The following is a 17320-nucleotide window of genomic DNA, read 5'->3' as shown; positions in this document are numbered from 1 at the left end:
TATATAGTCAGATATGATGTATTATCATATAACATAACACCCTATATAGTCAGATTTGATGTATTATCATATAACATAACACCCTATATAGTCAGATATGATTTATTAACATATAACATAACACCCTATATAGTCAGATATGATGTATTATCATATAACATAACACCCTATATAGTCAGATATGATGTATTATCATATAACATAACACCCTATATAGTCAGATATGATGTATTATCATATAACATAACACCCTATATAGTCAGATATGATTTATTAACATATAACATAACACCCTATATAGTCAGATATGATTTATTAACATATAACATAACACCCTATATAGTCAACTACTATCTATTATCATATAACAAAATAAATCAGAAACCTGGGGACTCTGTAACAGGAGGGAGGGGTCTGGGTCACCTAAAGAACCAGCCATCATGTGATATTAGTGGAGCCATCCTGGTCTGAGTCGTTTCGGCTCCAGGAGAGCTTGAAGTGCAGCCTGATGAGAAACCATAGCAACATATGCTCTGAACCAAATATTCAGGTAGCTAGGTTATGGTCTCATTCTGTCCAAGTGAAGGAAACACAGTTTTTCCACCAATGAGATTCTATTCCGTCACCACGGCCTTTCCCCCTCAAAGAAAACCCAGTTGACACAGGGGCTTTGGTTGTGTGTCGTGCATTACAAAGGGAATTACTTACTGGTTCTCCAAGAGATCCAGTAGATCATTCAGAATCATTGATTTTTTTAACATTACGATTTTTCCAAGAAATCAGTAAAGCATCGGTCCAACTCACTCAGTCAGTACATGTGTAATGTAGCCCAGCAGTGTGCCAACTTCCAACTGTGTGTATTGCTTGATAATTTTTCCTGAGTGATAATTTAAGTAACAGCGATGCTGCTGGGAAAGTCAAATCGGAAGCCTGGCAGAAAAAACTGCCTGAGTATATTCATTAGTGAACTTATCATATACGTGTGATTATTCATGTCTTACATTTCTGCAGCACATTTTTTACAACCCGAACGATTAACTGTCAAGCCTGGCACCTAAATTGTAGTAATCTACTGTATGTCACAGCTGCCTGTATAGAAATTGTGTATTATTAAATTCATAAAGTGCTTTTCATAACAGCTCATATAATTTTTGCAGTGTGCAGTTAACCTCATGGGAGAAAATATCCTGGCAACAAATAAAAACTAAATATCAAAACGTCATAGAAATGATTTTTCAGGAAACATCTACATGATTGTAGGCGGTAACAATAACTTCTGTTTCAAACTACTTAAATATTGTGCTCTAGATTTTAATTTCATGATGTCTATAATGGTTTGTTGAGGTAAACTGTCTGTATGCTGAGGTAACACACCGTCTGTCTACTGAGGTAACACACCGCCTGTCTACTGAGGTAACACTCTGTCTGTCTACTGAGGTAACACACCGTCTGTCTACTGAGGTAACACACCGCCTGTCTACTGAGGTAACACACCGCCTGTCTACTGAGGTTCCCCCTACTGTCTGCTGAGGTAACACACCGTCTGTCTACTGAGGTAACACACCGTCTGTCTACTGAGGTAACACACCGTCTGTCTACTGAGGTAACACTCTGTCTGTCTACTGAGGTAACACACCGTCTGTCTACTGAGGTAACATACCGTCTGTCTACTGAGGTAACACACCGTCTGTCTACTGAGGTAACATACCGTCTGTCTACTGAGGTAACACACCGTCTGTCTACTGAGGTAACACACCGTCTGTCTACTGATGTAACACTCTGTCTGTCTACTGAGGTAACACACCGTCTGTCTACTGAGGTAACACTCTGTCTGTCTACTGAGGTAACACACCGTCTGTCTACTGAGGTAACACACCGTCTGTCTACTGAGGTAACATACCGTCTGTCTACTGAGGTAACACACCGTCTGTCTACTGAGGTAACAGTGTCTGTCTGTCTCAGTCTTCTGGAGAACAAGGAAACAATGCCAAATGACAACTCATTCACTGAGTAGCAGACTACTTTGTATTGCACCTTTTACAGAATAGGTGCTACAGAAATAGTACACAATGTAATTAATTGGGTGCTGATTGGCTCATTCACAGGTAGTGAAAATGTTGAGAGTGTTGAGAAGTGAATGTCAGGGTGATTATGTGTGTGTGTGTGTGTTTGTTCGTGTGTGTGCGTCAGAATCACAGTTAGGTGTGTATGTGTGTCAGAATCAGACTAATTCTAAGGTCATGCATAGGAGAAGGACAGATAGGATTCAGACGGCAGGTTTTTTGGTCATTACTTTGTGTGTGTGTGTGTGTGTGTGTGTGTGTGAGAGAGAATCTCTGTAAATGCACTGATACTCAAACAATGGCGTGTGAATATGAAAACAGGAGATCTTTATTCAACTCCATCTCACGTGATTAAAAGATACATATTTACATGTAGTTTATTTTTATTTTTTTTACAATGAATTCTACTTTCTGTTTAAATGTGGTCAAGTCTTGAGGTGGTGTCACCCATACTTCACAGTGCTATAGGAATGTGCTGCCCCTCGGTCAGATAAATCACTTGTGCACGTGGTTCACCCTAAAATCCAATAGAAAAAACATTCAGAGGGAAAACAAACAGATTCTGGAATAAAAAGCAGTTCAGAATAAAACAGCTGCTTGATGCTTGAGAACCCACCCAGGCCACAGCAGGCCAGAATCCAGCAGAATGACTGGGTGCTGGGGATCGTTCCCCCTCCTTTAAGCACCCTATTCCAAATATAATTCACTACTTTTAACCAAGGCCCATAAGGCTGGGGTCAAATTAGTGCCCTACATTCGTAATAGGTGGTCATTTGGAACACAGATATAGTCCAACCTCTGACGAGCAGCTCAGTAGAACCAGAACCTTGGAAAGAGAGCAGGGAACACAGGGAAGTCTGGGCAAAAAAGCGGTTTAAAAACGTGAAGGTATTGTAGTTAACACCAGACCTCCTGCGTTCTTATGTCTTCCCTAAACAGTCCCAAATGGAATCCTATTCCCTACACAACACTGCAGTGCACTACTTTAGATCCCATTCGTAGGGTTTAGGGTGGCCTTTAGACCACGGGTTCCACAAATCACTCCAGGCCTCGCAAATCGCAGCCTATTCCCTACAAAGTGCACAACTTTTCACCAGACCCATATAAGCACAATGTATTGAAATAGGGTGGCACTGGTTGTGACGGGGGGGGGGGGGGCCGTATTTGTGAAACCGATAAGAGCAGGCTACAACACCAACAGTCAGGGTCAGTGTTTAGCTAGATAGATGCTGAGAGAGAGAGAGGAAGGAGAGGCGGGTTGGAAGAAGGAGAGAGAAGGAGAGAGGGAGAGAGGGAGAGAGGGAGAGATGTCCCGGTAAATGTCACCCCACTCAGTGAGCCTGACAGGGAACAGCTTACGGTGGTAAAGCAGATGCCACGCTGCCATCCTATCTCTAACTCCTATCAGCCTGGAAGACAGCCATGCCCTAAGAGCCATTTGGTGACTCAGCCTGTCAGCCAGCCACAGTGTCTGTGGTGTGAGGAAAGCGTGTGCAAGTGTGTGTGTGTGTGTCTGCATTTTTCTGTGTGAATCCCTGGGACTCTGGTGACGTTAGTAACCACTTTCTGATGTACCTTCATCAGCTGACTCCACTATCCTTCAGCTGTTTACCAACACAGTGGTAGGGGTGTCCACTTTGTCATTATTTGAACTGCAGATTTGAGCTTTAATCTACTCTAACAAACAGCATGTTATTGTGAGACGGTTTTTAGCACCAAATGACTTCTATTGAACACGGACAATGACAGTTGTCACACAATGCCCTTAAACTAACTAAGACACAGTCGAAGCAGCACAGTACCTGGAGTTAAAATCTGCATAAAATGAGTTTCAAACCTTAACAAAAAAGGTTATAAAATATGCCACAATATAATAACATTTGGTAACATTTGAACATCTTTTGGTCCGATTTCCATCTACGGTCGTAGGTTGAGTGATTCACAGTGATGTCAACCATCAACAGAAAAGATTGCTCTCCTCCTCCGCGTCAAAGGAAGGTACTTCCTGTTCCGCCAAAGCGACTTCCTGTTCACTGGCTGCTGTTTCCTGTGTGGCGGCAGCGAACCAGGGGTGGATGAGCACCTCGGCAGCCGTCAGCCTGTCCCATGGGTCTTTCCTCAGCAGCGAGCGGAGCAGGCACTTGGCCCGGGGCGAGAGGTCCTCAGGGAGGCAGCACTGGCCCCGACGGATCTTGGAGAAGAGCGCCGCCGGGTCGGGGTCGTGGAAGGGATAGCGGCCCACCAGCATGGTGTAGAGCATGACCCCCAGGGACCAGATGTCCGCCTGCTTGCCGGAGTAGGAGCCGGGCCCATTGAGGATCTCCGGGCTGACGTAGGCCGGGCAACCGTGGGTCTCGGACAGGGAGTCGTCCCCGCCCAGGACGTGGCAGGCGTCCAGACCCTCCAGCTTCACGCGGGTCCTGCCGGACACAAACCCACCATTATCACAAGACAGTTCCCAAAAGCAGTCCATCCGTATTACCTATACAATCTACGACCGATGACACGGCCCAAATGACACCCTGGTGTGGCCCAAATGACACCCTATTCCCAGTGAGCTTGGGTGGTGAATAGTGCATAATGTAGGGCATGTGGTGCTGTTTGGGAAGCAGACATAAAGAGTGTCTACTCCTGACAGTGATTATAGTATGTAGCTACAACAAAAGACGCCGTTCATTGATTTCAGATCGCACACAGACAGACACACACACACACACACACACACACACAGACAGACAGACAGACAGACAGACATGAATAATAGGAAGACCGTCATAATCATGGTGATAATGTAGTTTAATCCTCACTATGATATATTTGCCAAACACCAAAACCCCTGAGGCGCCTTGTCATACCCGTTATATACAGTCTCATAATCTACAGCGTTTAGTGTATCAGTATTCAGCGTTTGAACCACCGTCTGAACAGTAAAGCAATTAGGCCCCAGGGGGTGTTGTATATGACCGTTATACAATGGCTAATAGCCGTTGCCGAAAGGCATGACGCATGACTTTGGTTATAGCACTTCGCCGCGTTATATTGGCAACATACCACAGCATACAGAGACGTCTTACTGCTGTTATAAGCCGACTGCCAACACAATTAGAATGGGACAGTCGTGTGATGTCATACACATCACATACACATGATGTCAATACGACCGAATCATTTTCTAGAGAATTGAATGTAATCTAGAAGAATCATGTGGCGTGCAGAGTTTCACTGGTAGCTAACTGTGTCTGGTCTGTCTGAAGAGAGACCGCAAACGGGGGGGGGTGGAGAAAGTGAGTCATCATGTGGAGAGTTAGAGCTCCTCTCTGTCTTCCCTAAGTGGGTTTCTCTTCACCTGGGTACCGGGTATGTGTGTGTGCTGTGTGTGTATTACCTCAGATGACCTTGCTGATAGCTTCTTAATTTTTTTTTTAAAGTGTGGATGTCACAATTCTCTATCCTGAGATGAATGGACTAAGCGTACAAATGTACAGCGTCCACTAAATGAATAAGGTGTCAAAGGTGTGTGTGTGTGTGTATGTGGTTCAGCTCCTGCATCATCCTTTGAATATTTATATGATGGATTAGCATTCCAGCTGTCAAAATACAAATGGAGGTACTGAGTTATCAGCCGTGATAAAAAAGATCAACCCATGGTATGTCCTGACAGGGTGACCCACACAGAGGACCAGGAGGAGGACAACCTGAATTCTTTGCATTGTACACTTCTGAGATCCAATCAGTGTTCAGTAAACATACTAAATGCCACAAAACCCCAGCAGGCAGGTGGGTTGTGTTCATTAGCGTGCGTGTGCGTGTGTGTGTATGTGTGTGTGCGTGTGTGTGTGTGTGTCCGGCGTGGCAACAGAGTGTTGCAATATCAACAGCCACGTTGGTGACGCTAGCTAATATCTTCTCTAGGCAAGGCTGGGCACATTAAGTATCAGTTCATGATCTCCAGCTCTCTCAGAACGCCCCCCCCCCTCCACAGTGCAGTGACTCATCCCTGCCTCTGCAGCCATACTCCTGCCACAGACCCAGAGTAGAGCTGGCTGTTTGACCTTCATTAAGTCCTGTGACCCCTGCCACCAAAGGTCACGGACAGCAGGGAAACCAGCACCACTGTCAGAAGGAACCGTTCTGTGTTCTGCGTTGGTAAAAGCATCTACTGTTACAACTCTGCACAGGAGAGTTCTACAGACGGGGGGGTGGTTGAGGGTATGGGGGAAGATTGTGGGTAAACACTCTTTCACAACTACATTCCCTCAAAATTGCCCTTTAACAGCCCTGAGCCGAGCAGAAGCAGGTCAAGCCGGGCCGAAGCAGGTCAAGCCAGGCTGAAGCAGGTCGAGCCGGGCCCAAGTAGGTCAAACTGGGCCGAAGCATGTTAAACTGGGGCGATTCGTATCAAACTGGGCCGAAGCAGATCATGCTGGGCCAAAGCAGGTCAAGCCAGGCCAAGCTAAATCCACCATAATGGTTTGTGTGACAACAGCCCTGAGCTGGGGGTGTGAATTAACACCATCTGTCTAGCATAAGAAGTGGGTGCGTAATGCAAATGACCTTCTGAAGCGTGGGGTTGACAGGACAGTGTCAAAACAGTCATAGTGTCACCTCTAACCTTTTCACATCAGACAACTTGTCTCTGCCACTCGACCTCCAACCTGCCGGGCCACAGTGTGTGTGTGTGTGTGTGTGTGTGTGTTTGTGTGTGCGTGGGTGTGTGTGTGTGTGTGTGTGAAATCACTGATATCAACCACTGATCTCTCACCTCTCTTCGTTGGAAAAGACGAACTTGCGCAGCTTCAGGTCTCCCAGAACCACGCCGTGCTGGTGACAATGTGCCACGGCTGACGCCACCTGGTGGAAGAGCCTCGCGGCGTGGCCCTCGCTCAGACGCTTGCAGCTCTTGACTAAGGTGTGCATGTCCCCGTGGCCCTTGTCCAGGAAAACGTACGCCTGGCGCTCCCCTAGGACAATGTCTCGGATGCAGGCGATGTTCCTGTGAACGGGCAGCACACTGTAGGCCCGGATCTTCTCCTGGTACAAACGCAGATCAAACTCCTGTGGGGACACAGGGCACCATGGGATGAAGGAGCTTGTTACGTTATGAACCATGAAAAATTTAAACGAATAAGGAACATCAAATGAATTCAGCAGTAGGACCTCTGTCAGAATTAGGATCTCTGTATGAACAGAGAGGAAAGTACTAGCAGGATATCAGCATGGAATTAAGGCCCCCAGGGAGTGGACCAATAATAAGATGACTCATTTATTGCATGCCTGGCCAGTGTCATTATGCTGCACCTTTGGTCGTGGTGTGTCTGTCTCTTTCAGACTGTCAAACACTGTACATAAAGTAGTTCCAAAAGATGTTTGCTAAATCTAACTTTCCAGTCCACCGTCCCAACGGCCGCCCTGTTTCCTTTATTGGGAGCCCAAATTAATAGGATTCAGACCATCACGTCTGCTGTCCAAAATTACGCTTTTTCGAATCCTTGGTCTGTGACACACTCGCTATGACAGGACAACCATTGCTCCCCATTTCCATCTTCACCGATGTGTTTGCATTTCTGTTATTCTACTGACTTGAATGCAAATGGGAGAAGTTGACAGAATCGAATGAGTGCGAGCAGCAACTTAAGACTGCGTTTATGAAAGGAACCCCAGATGAATTAGGCTTTTGTCATATTATTAGGCTACTCGATGCGCAAAAAGCGCACGGGGAATTTGCACTATTGGCCACTGCAGCTATGCATTGAATGCACACTGAATTAACAATGTCAGATTATGTGCATTGAAGGCAACTCACGTGATCGTTTTAAGTGAACATTGTAAATGTGATTATGCATTATGAGATTGAGTGCTCTTGTGTAACGCACGTCACCTCAAAACCACAGTCAATAATTCAGAGAAATTTCGCAACTGGTTCTCCTTACCTTGCACACCAGTTCGTCTCTGGTGTCAATGTTAAGTGCGCTGTGCATCATGTCTCGGTCCACCATAGGTAGGAGCAAAAACTGTCCGATCCTGGACGGACCTTGCTGGGTAGGAAAGCTGCTCAAGGGAACCGGAGTCAAAGGGGATCCCGGCGAGCTACCGAGCAGTGCGGCGTCACCGGGAGACTCGCTTAGTCTGGAGCATTTAGAAACTGTCTCGTCACCTGTTTCTGAGTCCACCCGTTTATGTCCCAGTCTTCCAGTGCGGATGCACGAGACCGGGTTGCTCCACTGAACGTTAATCATTCTCATACACCGAACTGTCACTCCGCGAAATGGACCGTGTGATGTTTTCAAACAAGATCACTGCGATGAATTGTGAATTGCGTGTTCCATCAGCTGGTTTTTCGCCACAGCTGCATTCTCAACAGTTTCGTTTAATCCAACAGCAAATCCAACTTTCCATCAGCGACCTGGTAGTGGAATATGCTGTAGCCTACTTTAAAAAACACAACAAAACAAAATCCTTCATCCAGGTTTTTATCAAACCCTGTTATCGGAAATTCCTATTAGGTCCACAAAAGGTCTAGTAGCGGCTGGTTGAAACTAGAGACAGATGCCGGGGGGGAACAGCGCTGTACTTTTTAGTAACAATTCTCAACGCCGTATCCATCCGGAGTGAGAGACACGGTCTGGTTCAAGCAGAAAGAGTGGGAGATCTACAGCGCGTGCTGCTGATTCCAAAGCTCAGCGTAACAGCCTGGAACTCCGCCCGGTTCAGCCTCCCTGTGAATGACACATGAACACTGCACAGCTTCGCGGATTGAGCAACACACACACACACACACACACACACACACACACACACACACACACACACACACACACACACACACACACACACACACACACACACACACACACACACACACACACACACACACACACACACACAAGAGGCAGCTGAGGGGAGGACAGCTAATAACAATGCCTGGAATTGAGTGACTGGAATGGTATCAATATGGAAACACAGTTAGAATGCGTCCATTTATGTCCCCTCATTACAATGAGCTCTTCCTCCAATTTAGGCTCCGCGGGCCCCTTTTGGACGTTTCCGCACGTGCACGCGCGCTTGCACGTGTTCGCTCCGCAAAAATAACACTGGTTGGTTCAATCAGGCAAATTTGCTAGTCAAACAAGTTACAGCAATCTGTTGTAGTCATCCACAAAAAAGGTCACACCAACGGCAATTTAATAAATTATGTTGTGCCAATAACAAACCGTGTGACGCCATGCAATAATTTTTATTCATCAAAGGTTTTGTCCCTGGTAATGATTAACATTATTTCAACACTCTTCCTCTTCTGATAACCATCTGTTAGATGTTGTTTAGCAGGTATGGCCGTGTTAAAATGTTTCTGATAATGTGATATGGTCCCAATAAAAAGTTAATGTGATTGAAATAGTCAGGATCTGCACTAGTAGGCTTTATCTACAGTACTTGAATTACATTTGCCATTTTTCAGCCGAACATTTCTGAGCAGTAGAGCACTAGGCCTAGTGTTAAGTAGCAAAACATGTTTCGTATAGCATTAGAGCACTAGGCCTAGTGTTAAGTAGCAAAACATGTTTCGTATAGCATTAGAGCACTAGGCCTATTGTTTAGTAGCATAACCTTTTTTTTTTATTGCATTAGAGAACTAGGCCTAATGTTAAGTAGCATAACATTTTTCATATAGCATTAGAGCACTAGGCCTAGTGTTTAGTATCATAACATGTTTCTTATAGTATTAGAGCACCAGGTGTAGTATTTTGTGGCAGAACATGTTTCTTAGCAGTAATCGGTACGCCTACAAGTAGCAGAACATGTTTCCCATGTATCATGTTAAGTTGTGTCCATGACTCACCTCCATAAATGTTTAGTGGTGCTAGTGGATGCCTATAGCGTGACTAAAACATTCCAGTAAACCCCAGGCCTTCTTGTTAAGAAGACTACAGCAAGATGAGAGAGAGCGAGAGAGAGAGAGAGAATGGTGTAGTCCTCGGTCATGCAGTGTATCTTGACCAAAGCCAAAGCTACATAATCATGTTATAACAAAACCTAATCATACCATAACCATACATAATCATGTTATAACAATACATAATCATGCCATAATACATAATCACGTTATAACAATACATAATTGTGCTTTAACAATATATAATCTTGCCCAAACAATACATAATCATGTTATAACAATACATAATTGTGCTTTAACAATATATAATCATGCCATAACAATACAAAGTCATGTTATAACAATAGCTAATTGTGCTTTAACAATATATAATCATGCACTAACAATACAATAATCATGCCCTAACAATATATATCATGCTATTACTATACAGAACAGGCTCATATTTTTATCACCCTGTCCATCAGCAGCGGGAACAGTCAGCTGCCTTTTTATTTTGACTGTAAAGAGGACAAGTACCAAAACAACCTATGCCTTAACTAGTGCACTACATATAAACACCTTTTAGGGGGCAAAGTAACCCACTGCCTAGGATGTGGGGTGTCGTTTGGGACACACAAGTTAAGGAGAAACCAAACACATTCCAGCCTGCATGAATGGTGATGCCTATCTGGATGAGGACCTTGTGATGTCACTCGGTCTCTGTCGCCTGTCCAATGAGGACCTTGTGATGTCACTGGGTCTCTGTCGCCTGTCCAATGAGGACCTAGTGATGTCACTGGGTCTCTGTCGCCTGTCCAATGAGGACACTGTGATGTCAGTGGTAGATTACAGAGAGATTACATTATCCTCCAAACATAGCAGGTATTTATGCTGAACATGAGATAATATAACATATAGCATAAAACAGCAGAACATTACACCTCCAACTTGCTCGAGAGCACAGTCAGAATTGCCATTTGTACTTCATTTGCCTAATTGCACAACTTCATTTTCCATTTGTACATACATATACTTAATACTTTATTTATTTTTTGGCCTCCCCTATTTGCATTCATTGCTCATATAGAATTGCAATTTCATTGCAGATCTATACATTCCACTTGTTACGTACACTATACTTAATACTTTATTTCTAAATTTCCTAAATACTAAATTTCCTGGCCTCTTCGGTTTGCACTTCTGGTAAGATGCTAACTGCATTTCATTGTACAGTACTTGTACTGTTCAATGACAATAGGATTACAAATAAAATCACAGCAGAACATGAGAAATCAGAACATACAGTATAACACAGTGGAACATGAGCTAACATAACATATAGCATTACACAGTGTGACATGAGATATAACATATAGCATAACACAGTGGAACATGAGATATAACATATAGCATAACACAGTGGAACATGAGAAAACATAACATATAGCATAACACAGTGGAACATGAGATATAACATATAGCATAACACAGTGGAACATGAGCTAACATAACATATAGCATAACACAGTGGAACATGAGATATAACATATAGCATAACACAGTGGAACATGAGAAAACATAACATATAGCATAACACAGTGGAACATGAGATATAACATATAGCATAACACAGTGGAACATGAGATATAACATATAGCATAACACAGTGGAACATGAGATATAACATATAGCATAACACAGTGGAACATGAGATATAACATATAGCATAACACAGTGGAACATGAGAAAACATAACATATAGCATAACACAGTGGAACATGAGATATAACATATAGCATAACACAGTGGAACATGAGCTAACATAACATATAGCATAACACAGTGGAACATGAGATATAACATATAGCATAACACAGTGGAACATGAGAAAACATAACATATAGCATAACACAGTGGAACATGAGATATAACATATAGCATAACACAGTGGAACATGAGATATAACATATAGCATAACACAGTGGAACATGAGATATAACATATAGCATAACACAGTGGAACATGAGAAAACATAACATATAGCATAACACAGTGGAACATGAGATATAACATATAGCATAACACAGTGGAACATGAGCTAACATAACATATAGCATAACACAGTGGAACATGAGATATAACATATAGCATAACACAGTGGAACATGAGAAAACATAACACCCCATAGCAAAGCAGGCATAGTCAACATATTGATGATCTGTCTCTTCTGAACACTTCAAATGTACAGATACCATTCAAAGAGGAAGTCTGGGCGAGTCACAAATGACACCTAAGTTCCATTTTTAGTGCACTGCTTGTGACCAGGACCACAAAGGGAACAGCTAGGGCGTCATTTGGGACACATCCTCTGTGTCTACACTGCTCCAGCCTAAAGAAGGATGCTGCCTTTATTCCATAGGAATGGTGTGTTATCTCTAGCATCTGTGAGTTCTCTGTGCCGTGGTCCTGCCTGGTAGATGAGTCACTGTGCTTACTGATGTATGTTGTGGTCATGCGTGCAGTGTAACAAGACCAGTTTATTTTCTCTCAGACAAGTTTGTGATCACATTTACAGTGCGTGAGCCATGACACGTCATGGGAAAGCTACACCGCTGCCTTTGGTTTTTCACACAACAAACCGTCGGCTGGAGCTGGTGTATACAATGACAAGGAGGAGTGTGCACACTGTGGGAGAGTGTGTGTGTAAATGCATTTGTGTGTGCATGTGCCTGAACATGTGTGTTTGTGTTTGGTTTTATTCTGAGGTCAGTTCCCTGCGGAGTACAATGAGAACACAAGACATTTCAGGTCTTTCAGTGTAATAATTAGCTTATAGCCGGTAGAATCCCAATTGGCACCTTAATCCCTAAATTGGACACTACTTTTGACCAGGGTGGGTACTAGGGAATTAGTGTACTAGAGAATCTGTGTCCATTTGTGATGTAGACGGAGAAACTGTGGGAATTAATTCCCCTCGACGGCCGTGGAATGGACCAACCTCATATCTGATCTGGCAGGCTTCCAGAAGCAATGTTAATTATTCTTTCCACACACACACACGCACGCGCTCCCCTTACCTGTCAGTTTAGTTTGGTGCTCAGTGTGTGTACATGTTTGTAGGTGCATAATTGGCTGCTTACTAATGTAGTTAAACTGCACTGGCGGAACCAGCTTTCACAACACATCGACTCACTCTCTCTCTCACACACACACACAGACACGAATACACAGTCACACACATTGCCGTCCTGCTTGACCTGTCAAAGTTGTTATCACTGGGGAGGTATCAGGGGATAGGGAAGTCCTGTCCTGGAACAGCATGAGCTGCCCAGGCAACACAGCCTGTGTCCCCAGCACCACCTGACTCCCTTAATCGAGCACCACACGGCCCTGATACAATCCATGTGAAGGGGACAGGTGCCCATTTAGGACGTCCCCAGAGTGCTTATCTCCAGAGTAAAAGGCCAAATAGGAGTCTGGTCCCATTATGTACAATTATATTTATTAAGCCCCCGATTGACCTCAACGTGTATGAATCCAGTCCAGTGCACGTTGTCATTATTCAGATATACTATGGTGGTGTCTTAGACAGGAGTCTGTTTTTCCAGTTTTTCTTTCAACCTTTTACTGTAAAATCCTCAGCCGACGTCCATCAGCAACAGGAATGAAATGAAAGAGTGTGTCGTGTGGAATCAGTCCAAACGGCTGTAGATCATCTCACATTCTTGGTGTGTTTCTTCACATCAGAGGCATTGTAACACATTCTCCACAGTTTACTTTTGATCTCCTGAACTGTGATCAGAGAGGCTGGACTCAATAAATGGATAGTTTGCTTTTTGAGTTGAATTACAACTGACGGATACAGTGTATTCTAAGGCCTCATCAGAAATTATCTTCTAGTAATGTGTCTTTGTATTTCCTCATAGCAGGGGAACTCACTTTTTAACTATGAAACACATGGACGTTTATATACAGAATGCATATCCAGACCAAGGTTGGATGATAAGGAAATAAAAAGTTAAAGAAATTTTGCAGAATAACATACATTGTGTAATATTAGTGTGACAAAAAGAAAAACCTGTTCTAAAACTCCAGCCAGTGTCACACAGTTCTAATACCCCAACCAGTAAATGTCTGTCACACTAACCCACTCTCTTCCTTTTGCGTACATATAACACGGGTACCCACAATGGCGTGCTATCCATACGCCAAAGTCCTTTTTTGCGTGCAGTTGAGACGCGATCTCCTCCCATTAATAATAATGCTGGTCAATAAAATCGTTTCATTGACACGCACCAACTGAAACCTATTTGACGTCACCATCATCGAGGCACGGATTTCCCGAAGAGTGACTAATCGTTTAAAAGCCGTAGATTAACTTTTTTCTTGAAAGAGCGTAAAAGGGTAAAGGTAAAACTTTAATATCGCATTTATTCACCATTATTCTTAATTGGAGGAGATTGCGTCTGAACTGCATGCAAAAAAGTACTTTGGTGTATGCATAGCACAAAATTGTGCTAATACAGTGCTAATACCCCAACCAGTAAATGTCTGTCACACAGTGCTAATACCCCAACCAGTTAATGTCTGTCACACAGTGCTAATACCCCAACCAGTTAATGTCTGTCACACAGTGCTAATACCCCAACCAGTTAATGTCTGTCACACAGTGCTAATACCCCAACCAGTTAATGTCTATCACATAGTTCTAATACCCCAACCAGTTAATTTCAATGCAAAGAAATAGAACTGTGACACAGAGGGCAAAAATGGGAAGGGTATAAAATATTTTTATATAATTTGATGTGTATTCTTGGACGAAACCCATATAACCTGAAGAAATCAGCCCTCATCCCAACACAGAATGGCCTCCAATAGCATTAACTAACATAATGTTATTAACCTCGAATAGCAGTAACTACCATAATGCTATCAACCTCTAACAGCAGTAACTACCATAATGTTATTAATATCTGATAGCAGTAACTACCATAATGTTATTAGTCTCTAATAGTACTAACAACCATAATGTTATTATCCTCCAATAGCAGTAACTACCATAATGTTATTAGCCTCTAATAGCAGTAACTACCATAATGTTATCAACCTCTAATAGCAGTAACTACCATTATGCTATTAACCTCTAAAAGCAGTAACTATCAAAATGTCATTAGCCTCCAATAGCAATAACTACGTAATTTCCTTAGCGTCTAATAGCAGTATCTACCGTAATGTCATCAGCCTTGAATAGCAAAAACTGCCGTAATGTCATTAACCTCTAATAGCAGTAACTATCTTAATGTTATTAGCCTCAAATAGCAGTAACTATCAATGTTATTAGCCTTTAATAGCAGTAACTACAATAATGAAATTCAACACTACTGTTGTTTTCTCCTTGGGGTTTAAGGCTGGGTGTGTTGTAAAAAGACTTTGTTGCAGCTGCTGATGTACAAAGGGCTTTATAAATACATTTGATTGATTGATAATGTTATTAGCCTTTAATAGCAGTAACTACCATAATGTTATTAGTCTCTAGTTGCAGTAAGTACCATAATGTTATCAATCTATAACAGCAGTAACTATCGTAATCTTATCAATCTGTAACAGCAGTAACTACCGTAATGTTATCAAACTCTAATAGCAGTAAGCTGCAGGCAGAGATATTGTGAAGCGGTTGTTAGCATTATTACTGTCAACTCAACAGTCAATGGGTCGATGACTCATCGTTCTTCCTGTTCCTGACAGGAAGTCGTGTTGTGGTGACCGTCTGAGTCTGCTACCCTGTACAAAGACATCCCCACGCCAACCAACCTACTAGCCTAAGATAGTAACAACAGCAATTCAACATCGTCTCTCAAATAGAACTATAATCCTTTTCTAGTGATCTACCTCTGATCATGGCTCAAAGACAGGTTGGTTGTTCAACAACAAATCTAATGTGTGTAAAAGCAGGGCACTTTGTTTTGACTTGACAATAAGTAATCTATAGTTATATTCACATATATTTGCATAATGAACAGATGTTCTTTATCTAATACTTAGTTACTGGTATCGGTTAGCTGACTAGTAAAAACTCTGCATGCTCGCACACACACACAAAAACAAACACACACACTCATACAAACAAACACACACCCAACTGAGCAAAGGATGTTGAAAATACATCTTTGAAATTATTTTGCTCAGTGGGACACATTCCATGCCCTTGATGACCGGAGCAACCATTAGAAAGGAGTCCCCCCCCCCCCAACTCCCTCCGGGGACAACAGAATGACCAGAGTAGGTCCTCCTGACAACAGAATGACCAGAGTAGGTCCTCCTGACAACAGAATGAACAGAGTAGGTCCTCCTGACAACAGAATGAACAGAGTAGGTCCTCCTGACAACAGAATGAACAGAGTAGGTCCTCCTGACAACAGAATGAACAGAGTAGGTCCTCCTGACAACAGAATGAACAGAGTAGGTCCTCCTGACAACAGAATGACCAGAGTAGGTCCTCCTGACAACAGAATGAACAGAGTAGGTCCTCCTGACAACAGAATGAACAGAGTAGGTCCTCCTGACAACAGAATGAACAGAGTAGGTCCTCATGACAACAGAATTAACAGTGTAGGTCCTCCTGACAACAGAATGACCAGAGTAGGTTCTCCAGCCATATGATCACAGTGTAGGTTCACAATATCATAGAGAGGATGACTTAGCACCTACAGTTTCTAGTTTGTCTACATGCAACTTTTACACACAAAAAAAGGAAAACAAACACAACCTATTCCATTCCAATTATTCTTATTTTTTACCACAATTTTACCTGGTAAATATGAATGAGAACAGTCTCGTTTTCTCATTGAAGCATTGTTTCATGGGTATGCTAGTCATCAGCTGGGACCAGAGAAACTAAAGTGTCCAAATAAACATCACAGAAGCAAAGACCAAATACAAATTGAATTTAAAACCTGCCCCAGAAGGCATCTGCTCCCAATTTATGAATAGATAGAGAAGGAAAAATACAGGGTTAGAAAGAGAGAGGTGGAGAAGGAGAAATGACAAGAGGTTGAGATAGCAGGCGAATACCATAATGTACCTATTTATCAGTACCAACACGCTTCACCTATAATGAAAGGATCAGGCAAATATTTCTTAATATGCCCCAAACAGCAGGCCACTTCTTGTGTACTACATTGCTTTAAAGGTGTGGGAGGGAATTGAGAGCAGTTCAGAGAAAGTAATCGTATGCTGGGTCAAAGCCTACTCAAGGTCTGAAGGTGACCATAAACAAGCAGTCATTTATGTCCTGCTTGTGGTCAATCAGTGCTCAGCGACAGGAGCCAAGGCCAAACACTAAAGGCCTTGTATGACCTAAAATAGTAGACATGTAGCCTAATTT

The 17320-nt window shown here is 42.9% G+C and overlaps 1 protein-coding gene across 2 annotated transcripts; it reads right to left on the bottom strand.

Moving 5' to 3' along the window:
- Window positions 1-2369: 2369 nt before the first annotated feature.
- Window positions 2370-8808, bottom strand: trib1 (tribbles pseudokinase 1). Of its 2 annotated transcripts, XR_002197277.3 has the most exons (4): window positions 7994-8808; window positions 6826-7118; window positions 2680-4483; window positions 2370-2580 (listed from the first exon to the last, which is right to left on the bottom strand). XR_002197277.3 is itself a non-coding variant. In XM_010864784.4 (3 exons), the coding sequence occupies exons 1-3, from the start codon at window positions 8303-8305 to the stop codon at window positions 4021-4023; spliced, it is 1068 nt and encodes a 355-aa protein (XP_010863086.2). In that variant the 5' UTR covers window positions 8306-8808; the 3' UTR covers window positions 2370-4020. The 2 variants fall into 2 exon arrangements, 1 of the variants encoding a protein (XP_010863086.2); XM_010864784.4 differs by having other exon boundaries at window positions 2370-4483.
- Between the last annotated feature and the right edge of the window lie 8512 nt (window positions 8809-17320).

This window comes from Esox lucius, chromosome 10 (assembly GCF_011004845.1).
Source record: "Esox lucius isolate fEsoLuc1 chromosome 10, fEsoLuc1.pri, whole genome shotgun sequence".
Taxonomy (NCBI): domain Eukaryota; kingdom Metazoa; phylum Chordata; class Actinopteri; order Esociformes; family Esocidae; genus Esox; species Esox lucius.
The sequence above is the reverse complement of the archived record's forward strand: the minus strand, read 5'-3'. Positions and strand labels throughout refer to the sequence as shown.